We start from the raw sequence: 9630 nt of genomic DNA on the forward strand, positions 1-9630 counted from the left end.
GTGATAATATTTCAGTACATCTAAATGTATGAAAAAATATGTCCTGACTCTGACTGACTCATCGAGTGATCGACTGATTGACTAATTTACTGACTGACTGACAGACTGACTGATAAACCGACTGGTTAATTGATTGGTAGACTCACTAACTGATGGACTTATTCATTTACTGACTAACTAACTAATTATTTGATTAACTAAATAATTGACAATTAACTTAATAACTGACTGACTGAAGTCTTACTAACTCACTGACTGACTCACGCACTGACTGACAGACTTATTGATTGACTGACTGGCTAACTAACTGATTAATTGTTCAACTGTACTGACTAATTAACTAAGTATCTGACTGAACGACTGAATGACTGACTGACTGACGTCTTACTAATACACTTACTGACTCAACTGACTGACAGACTTACGGACTGACTAGCTAACTAATTTATTAATTATATTACTGAATAACTGACTAATTAACTAAGTAACTGACTGAATAACTGAAGTCTTACTAACTCAATGTTTGATTCACGCACTGACGAACATATATGACGGACTGGCTAACTAACTGATTAATTGTTTAACTGACTAACTGATCAACTTACTATTTAACTAAATAACCGACTGAATGACTTTATCTAACTAACTCACTGACCGACTCTCGCATTGCCTGATCGTCTGCTGACAAACTGACGGGACTTACTATTCGACTAGCTGTTTAACATACTAAGCGACTAACTAACTCTGACTGACTCATTGACTAATTCACTAACTGACTGACTGACAAACTCACTGGTTGACTGACTGAGTGATTGACAAAATGTCTGCCGTACTTATTAACTGACTAACTGATTATTTAACTAACTGAATGACGGACTGACTGTCTGCTAAACTGTCTGAAAGAATGATTCGTCATCGCAGAACTGAAACGACTAAATCTACCATCATGAAGTTTGGACGTAACCTTCCATTAAGAAAGGATCCCATCCCTAAGAGGGTTGAGTAGAGGAAAGGTATTTGTATGAAGGTTCAGCAAATTTGAAGGTGGAATCTTAAATTTTGCGTCTAGGCTCAATATTAAAAAATGATGACCGAGTTTTTGAAAATTCAACTCTTAAAACGATAAACAGGGGATACAAATATGTGTGAAAGTCCGTCAATATTCAAGTTAGTATATTAGAATGTCTAGACTCTTACCTGAGATATCACTTAAAAGTTGGTGATTAAAATTAAAAATTTTCAGTTTCAGTGAGGCTAGAAACTTGAAATTCTGTAATTTTCGTGCACTCGCAAAGGATTAACCACGGGTAATTTTTTCAATATTCCTGTTACTTTATAAGGGGGTGAAATTAACACCCTGTATTTAGTTGCAACAGGAATGATAAAACCTTCTCTGACTATTTATTCATTGGTAACCTAGAGTACAGTTCTCATTATTCATCTAAAGTGAAACTTCACTCAGCTTGGGAACTTGACCAATAGGTAGCGTTTTATGCTCTAATTGAAATACATTAGTGTAAAAAAACATTAACAAATCAGCACTTTATCAAGTCTCTGCTATCGGCGATGCCAATATTTTATTCTCATCTTAAAACTTGTTACTTATTTTATATTTTATCTTATATTCTTAGCGTTGCCTACCTATTTATTCTGTAAAACAAGTATAATTATATTCGGTAATTATTTAAAAATCATCCCCCATTCCCTTTCGACTTGGGGTTGTGAGGAGTAATAAAGAAAAGAGTACTGAACACAATAAAATAAATTCTTAAAAGAATAAAAATTTGACATTTTCGGAATTACGTGTGTAAACAAATTATAAAGTTCATTTGAAATTATATAAACAAAAAATTCAGCTAAATAGTCAAAATAATATGTGAAAAATATATGAAATTAATTCAGTGGAATTATGGACAATTATAATTGTAACCATAAGTAATTATTATTTTATCATAGAAAAATGGTTAATTGAAAATTCAGTAACTATTTTTTTATAGTAAAATAGGATAAAAAAGTATCAAGGGGTGTGGGAGGGGATATGTCAAAAATGTTGTAGAAATAGTGTTCTTCAGTAGAATCTAACCTAACAATGACCGACGGCTAATTCCACCTTCCATATATTGAATTACCTCCCTTTAACACCCACCACAACCCCAAGTCGATAGGGGGGGTCCAAGATGATGTTTAGATAATTACCTTATATGCATATTTCTTTTTAAATTTAATTTTTTTTGTATAGCCAATCAAAGAGGTATCAAAAAACAGTTGATACTTCTTTATTGTGTATAATAGAATGTCACAAATATATCTACCTGACGTTTCGAAGTCCCATATTCAGTAGCTAAATACCTGCTTTCTTTTAAACCCCGCAATTCAGTTATTGAATTATTTTCGCTGAACCTGTATAACAGATTTTGTTTTTTTAATGACTTATGGGATGAAAAATTGCGTATTGCGTATCTTATACTTTGTTACTTTTATTTTTTGAATAATTATGTTTAGAAATTACGAAATAATTTTATTGTACATAATAAGTTAGAAGTGTAACTTCTAAAAATATTAAATAATTTATAATAATAAACAAAAACTAGCATTTAAATTACTTCTTGTTACACCTTTTCTCCTTAATCTTTAGTTGCACTGAAACAAAAAAGGAAATTATTTCACGTCAAAATTTTATCAACTATAGATTTCTATAGAAAGAATTGAGGAAATATTTTGATGAAACAATTAAAACTCGAGGTTCTTTAGCTATATGCTTCTGTATGGAAAAATAACAAAGTAGACTGATATTTTTTACAAAGACTGTCGACAAATATAATGAAAACATTCACAAAAAAAACAAATACCCCTTCTGGACGAATTAATGGAGATGTGGCACATGGACGCCCTCACCACCATACCAATTGAAATAGGAATCTTAGGAGAAACGCCAAAAAAATGAAGCAGTGCTTAATGGCAATTGGCATTTAATGGGATTTATACAAACAGATTCAAATCAGTGTTATTGGACACACGTAGTATTATGACTAGGATTATTGGCCTAAAATATCATCATCGTGTCACTAATGGGCAGATGTACCCTATATTGATACCACTTATAAGTTTAGTAATAATAATAAGTTCAGTCTTCTTAATACCTTTATATACATCGTACTACAAGTACCAGGTGCTCAAAAAACACAATTTTAGACTCTACTACGATAGGTTCATTATAACCGATAGATAGGTGACGAATAACAGACCTGACATTATGATGGTTGATAGAAGAGTCAATTCAGTTCTTCTCATCGACGTAGCCATACTGAATACTCACATCATGCACAGCGAAAATGTGGAAATAGTTCCAGTTATTATATAACAAACTAGCATCGTGACTAAGACAAAGCAGTCTTCTATGGTGAGGGCCTATAGGAGCTCTACCGTTATTTGCTTTATCGCTTCCATCGACTCAAATCGGATCCCTTTCAAAACAGATATTTTTCTAACCTTTCAAGAAAATCTGAGCAGCCCCGTTGACGCAAGAGCTTTTGGTCAGCAGTCAGATTTTTTGGCACCGTTTCTTTATCGGCGTTTACTGCCTCGACAATCATCTAGATGCCCATTCCAAGATCTTCACGCACAATTCGGTTGATTTTGGTCACTGTTTCTGGAGTTGAAACAGTAACACGACGACTTGGGCGCTGGTCATCTTCAGTGCTCTCTCAGCCCTCACTAAAGCGCTTACACCAGTCAAAAACACCCGCACGAGATAGAGAATGCTCCCATTGGCCTCTCGTAACAATTTATAACACTCAGTCCGAGATTTTTTTTGAGTTTAATTACAAATTTGAGATTGATACGTTTTTCCTGTTTTTCGTCACACATGGTTTTCGGCACGAGAAAAAAACACGTTCGTTCCAAACCACAACTGCAAATACTATAAAAGTGATGGAAAGGTGTTTTGGGACGTTCATAGACAAGATATTTAGATACTCAACACACTACTCGTTTTTTACCCTACCCGTATAAGGCGCCATCTAGGCGCACCGTCTCGTTATTTAATAGCCAGACCTCGCACTTGCCACACAGTACGTAAGTTTATTATGTGATCCAAGCTTCATCATTTTGATACTTTGTATTCGGGATAGCTAAATGAAACTAAGCTGAGTAGTGCTTAACTCTTTCGTATAATAATAATCAGTGTATTCACAAACCAGGAAAGCATTTCTGGCTTGTGGAGGTGTTGCAGATTTACAAAAACCACCCAGCTTTAACAACTATGAAAGGATGGCTAACAGACCTATATCTACAAACCGGCTCAAGTTACATTAATATCGACGAAATAAAGTAGGGGAATATACCAGGGTGACTCATTGAGTCCATTTTCGTTCTGCCTTTCAATGAATACTCTATCTATCATACTTAATGATACAAAGTACAGTTTTAACATTAAAGCTAACTGTTACATCTCTCAGCTCATCTACATGTATTAGATCAAGTTATACGCGATAAATGTGCGTCGAATCAATTATTTTCTCGATATAACACATCGATTCTGCAATTGATGTACATATGAAATTTTAATTATCTAAATTAAAAACCTTACATATTGAGATAGGCATGTTATGTAACCACCCTACGGAGATATGGGTGATTCCGTTCTAACTGTGATTTTTTGTATTCAAAATTTCAAGATTTTAAAATTTAACTTTTCTAACTTTTTTATGCATATTATTCATCTATTTTACTGTAAAAATAAAACTCTAAGAGGAATTTACTACAACTTCAAAGTATCACGAGCAAGACACAAATGTCGGATTTTGAGTTCCACGGTACTGACTCATTTATCCACGGTACTGACATGGTAACTTAAGATATTAAACAACAAGTGCATCAATTTTCCTCAGTTTGATCATAAACATTAGAATTTATAAGGTAATTAGTTTAAATCATTTGTTACGACAAAAAAATTAATAATTTATCGGTAAATTCTAGGAATGGACATGACACGGTACTGACATGGTAACTTAAGATATTAAACAACAAGTGCATCAATTTTCCTCAGTTTGATCATAAACATTAGAATTTATAAGGTAATTAGTTTAAATCATTTGTTACGACAAAAAAAATTAATAATTTATCGGTAAATTCTAGGAATGGACATGACACGGTACTGACATTCAAGTGATGTAGTATAAGTTTTCTTTAAGTGGCAAGTTATATTGTATAAAAATAATGTTTAAATATCTTAAGAATTATTCAATTCACACAAAATTTTTATTAATTGATTATTAATTAATGACTAGTACAAAAAAACAATACAGGACATTGAATATCACAGTTAGAACGGAATCACCCATATCGTACAGAAAATGGAAAACGGTGAAACCAATAAATACCTTGAGGTTCAGCAGGCTAGATTATTGGATTACAAACGGGCTAAATCTAGAATCCAGGATCAGTACATAAAAAGAGTAAAATCACTCATGAAGTCCGAATTAAATGCAGGCAAATTCTTTCTCGTAATCAACACCTGTGTCTGGCTTGTTCTAAAGTACTTTTTTTGAATCCTAAAATGGAGTAGAAAAGAGCTAGAAGGTATTTAAAGGTTAACATGAACAATGGTGACGAAGAACAGCAACCACCACCTGAAGCCATCTGCCATTAGAACAACAGGTAATGAAACTACGTGAATTTTTATACAAGAAATCAGGAAACTTGACCCTACATTGGAGTTTATCCAAGGAGGATGAGGATTACTCACCTTTAAACCTCTGACTTAATCTGACTAAAATCTGGTTTAAGTTAGTATTAGTTACTGAGAAGTTGGAACAATGGTCACAGAATGCATTGGAGGTTACATATCATTACGAGCTCATCCATTTAACATATAATAATATCTGCTTGTAGTGTGTTAGCTAATACTATCTGGCCAACAAGTCTTCTCAATACAAGTACCAGCCATAGAAGGTGTTCGCAAATCCTCAAAAGTATAATATTTGTTGAAAAATATTCATTTTCATGTGGAAATGACAGCGCTTATTTGAATCAATTAATGAATTTCAGTTTTTTTTTAATTAGTTAGGGTATTACCAACGAGAAACGTTCATTTTACTTGAATTTGAAAAGGGTTTGAGGTGTTATAGTACCTCACAATTAAAACCGTGTCACGATATTGCGGATTCGCTCACAAACAAAGAACGAAGCAAAGTGAAGAAAACAATGTAATGAATATTGGTAAATCGCTGATAATTAGTAACTAATTACTACAACTTTGAAAATCTATTACACATCTAAATTGAGTTCTATAAATACAGAAAACTCAAAGTTATGCATTAGTGTGTGAAAGTAAACTACTTAATAAAAATAAAAAATTTTTGAAGATTGTGTTTGAAATTTCTAGACAAAACGAACGAAACGTTCGGAAACTGATAAAGATTTTGTTCGAAAAGAATAAGTATTTATCAGGATCGAAAATCATATTCCTGTTGTTTTATATAATTGGCTTTTTCACTGCGTTTTGTTGTATGGTACGAGAATAATTTTAAAAATTTTTTCTAATATTAAGATCACACTTACTTTTTTACGATTATCAACAAGGTCCGCAACAGGGCGAACAAGTGGGAACACAGGCACAAGGATCCGGAGCAGGACAGCACGGCGTTAAAACATACTCCAATTTACATGGTGGGACTAGAAGTACATATGGTATTTGAAAACACGGTCGAGCCAACTTATCACAAAACGATGGTCGGGGACAGATGGGACCACAAGGCGAACAACTCGTTGGACAGCGTGCAGGGTTACAACATTTGTCACTTGGTGAAGAAGGCGGACAACAACTCATACTTGTAATTTTGATATATTGAAATCAAATAAAATATTGACAAAAAGATTTGACGTATACTAATAAAAATGACATAAATTTCAACTTTGTTTATATTAACGACCATTTGTTTTCAAAATAATAATTTCTTTCAAATTTATTGTCAATATTTTCCAAATTTATGTATATAAATTAACATCTAAAAGATGAGTAAACCATGTTGTAGTGATACAACTTGCATTTCCTACTGTCAAGGATGTTATCCGACTTTTTGTTGTGTTCCCGTTTCAGTATGCCCAGCTTGTCCATCTGAGCCGTGTCCCTGTCCACCGATACCTGTTCCCTGCATTCCTCAAGCTGCTGTATTAACTCCAGTCATGACTCCTTGCTGTTGTCCATGTCCGTGTCCTCCTGAAAATCCACGTAAAAAACCATGTACACCATGCTAAGGTTTAATGTGAGTTGATTTAGAAAAACTGTAGTACGAAAATAAAATATTGATGCTGTTTATACTGTTCTTCTTTCTTAGTAGATATACATTTTTGTTTACTTTAACAAGGTTAAAATACTGACTTTGTACTACTCATATCCATCCTGGCCGCTCTAAAAATCCATTGGAGCAGTGAAACATTACTCCGGAGAAGTTCCTGGTGATGTTTTCATGGTAATTGGCTCATTGCTTTTTCAAAATGCTCCAACGTGAAACACTATATTTGATTTATTAGAATATTTTCGAGTTTTCCAACTGAATCTTTAGGAAACGAAACGATATGCCTTATTTTTTGACTTTTAGGACTAAAAAGAAATCGAAGAGTGGAAATATTTTTCAGATAGTTGAATTACGCTTTCTGTTGATCATAAATCAAACTAATAATGGATTGCATTAGTCAAATAAATCAGTGACTGCATGCTTCTTAACATAAGCAATAAATTTCATTTAAAAATATGAACAAATGAACGTTAACCTTCCATTAGTCGCGCGTGTATCTACGAGATACATGGCTAACTTTTTGCTAAATATTTATTCATGTAATAGCCTTTCCTAGAAGTACAATCGGCTGATTTTACTTTTACAACCCCTGGCCACCCTAAAGCCGTCTGACCGCCGGATTTGTACCTGCTAGATATAGCGCAACCAAAAGCGTCAGTTTATCTTCAGATTTAGTTGGGATAAGATCTCGTTCATTTCGACGTTTTGTAATTATTCAAACGTAAATTTTATTGTTTTTAAGTATTTATTTGTTTATTTGTATTCTAAAAGTGCTTGTGCGAGTGTCAAATTAAAACATGAGTACAAAAATTTACGACTTTTCAAAACCAGAAGATATTGAAGAACTTACTAGTCTCGCTTTTTCCGAGGACGAAAATTTACAAGAAGATGTGGATAACTCTGATGAATCTGAAACAGAAGACCACGTCGAGACAAGATCAGTTGATTCCGAGATTGATCATGAGTAACTCGAGCCCGTCCTCATAATATTATGATGAAGTTACCTGGTGTAATTGGTTAAACAGCCATAAACGCCGAAACTGAATTAGATTGCTGGAATCTATTTTTTAGTGATATGCTAAACATGATAGTTGATTCCACAAATCTATATATAGAAAGTATAAAAGCCAAATTCAACCGTGAAAGAAATTGTCGTCCCACAGACTTGATTGAAATAAGAGCATTGTTTGGACTGTTATACCTAGCAGGTGTATTTCGAGGAGGTCACCGCAATTTGAAAGATTTTTGGGCATCTGACGGGCTAGGAATTGATCTTTTCAAAATGGCAATGTCTGAAAAGCGCTTCAGATTTCTACTCAGATGTTTAAGATTTGATGAAAGGTCTACAAGAGAAGAAAGACGTGAATTTGACAAGTTAGAAGCTGTTAGGAATCTCTTCAGTAATTTCATTGAAAACTGCGAAAAACATTATCATCTTGGGCAAAACGTGACCATAGATGAAATGCTGCCAGCATATCTTGGTCGATGTGCATTTCGACAATACATACCATCGAAACCAAACAAATATGGTACCATCAGATTGGTAATATGGTATCAAAATTTTTAATAATGTTGCTAGATCAACTAAGAGGTGGCCGATGGTAATTTTTTACCATTTACTGAACGTAGCTGGAATCAACTCGCGGGTGATATTTCTTGGAAACAAAAATACGTTTGTCACAAGAAGAGAATATTTGAAGAAATTAGGACTAGCCTTGCTAGAGAACAACTAAACGTGAGGGCCAAAATAAAAAGTCTTCCACGACAAACCAAAGATTAGCTCAAAAATTACAAAACCTTGGAAGCACAACAAGAAGTTCAAGAGGCAACACTTGGACCAAGTAAAAGAAAGCGACGCGAGCCATGCTATGTAGAAAATAAGAAAACGTCAGTGTCTGCATATTGTTGTAAAAAATGTGGAATTCATTTATGTATAAAACTCCATACAAATATGATTTGTAATAAATGTTATAATAAAGAAATTGAAGAGGGTGATTACTCCGATTAATTTTATAAGTTTGTAAAATATTTTGAATAAATAATGTAACTTTAAACCTAGTTCTGCCGATAACCTAATTAAAATTTTACATATTTTACATATAAAATAATTATTTTTTTTTACTTAAAAAAATGTTAAATTAAAAGCGGAGAAAAGAAGTATTCATATAAAATTTGCTGTATAAATATATTAAAAATAATAATAAAAAAAAATTTATTTGATATATGTGTCTGCTAGATACAACGCGACCCAATACGTTAGAAATACCCGCGCGCCTAATGGAAGGTTAAATGAAAGTAACGTTTATGGGATACAATTTTAACTTTACCAAAA

The 9630-nt window shown here is 33.3% G+C and overlaps 1 protein-coding gene and 1 long non-coding RNA gene across 2 annotated transcripts; one reads left to right on the plus strand and one right to left on the minus strand.

Annotated features, from left to right (window-relative positions):
• Nucleotides 1–2504: 2504 nt before the first annotated feature.
• LOC130891210 (uncharacterized) lies at nt 2505–6924 on the minus strand. The gene is made up of 2 exons (XR_009058867.1): nt 6562–6924; nt 2505–2640 (listed from the first exon to the last, which is right to left on the minus strand). It is a non-coding gene; the product is annotated as an uncharacterized LOC130891210 (long non-coding RNA).
• Nucleotides 6925–8095: 1171 nt separating this feature from the next.
• LOC130891574 (piggyBac transposable element-derived protein 4-like) lies at nt 8096–8865 on the plus strand. Its single transcript, XM_057796398.1, has 2 exons — nt 8096–8262; nt 8370–8865. Exons 1-2 carry the CDS (start codon nt 8096–8098, stop codon nt 8863–8865), a joined length of 663 nt encoding a protein of 220 aa, XP_057652381.1.
• The last annotated feature ends 765 nt before the right edge of the window (nt 8866–9630 follow it).

The sequence above is a fragment of the Diorhabda carinulata genome, chromosome 3 (assembly GCF_026250575.1).
Source record: "Diorhabda carinulata isolate Delta chromosome 3, icDioCari1.1, whole genome shotgun sequence".
NCBI lineage: Eukaryota > Metazoa > Arthropoda > Insecta > Coleoptera > Chrysomelidae > Diorhabda > Diorhabda carinulata.

Coding starts and splice junctions, on each gene's coding strand:
- LOC130891574 (XM_057796398.1), top strand. CDS start 8,096: ATGAGTACAAAAATTTACGACTTTTCAAAACCAGAAGATATTGAAGAA. Junction 8,263..8,369: donor GATTCCGAGATTGATCATGA/GTAACTCGAGCC, acceptor TCTATTTTTTAG/TGATATGCTAAACATGATAG.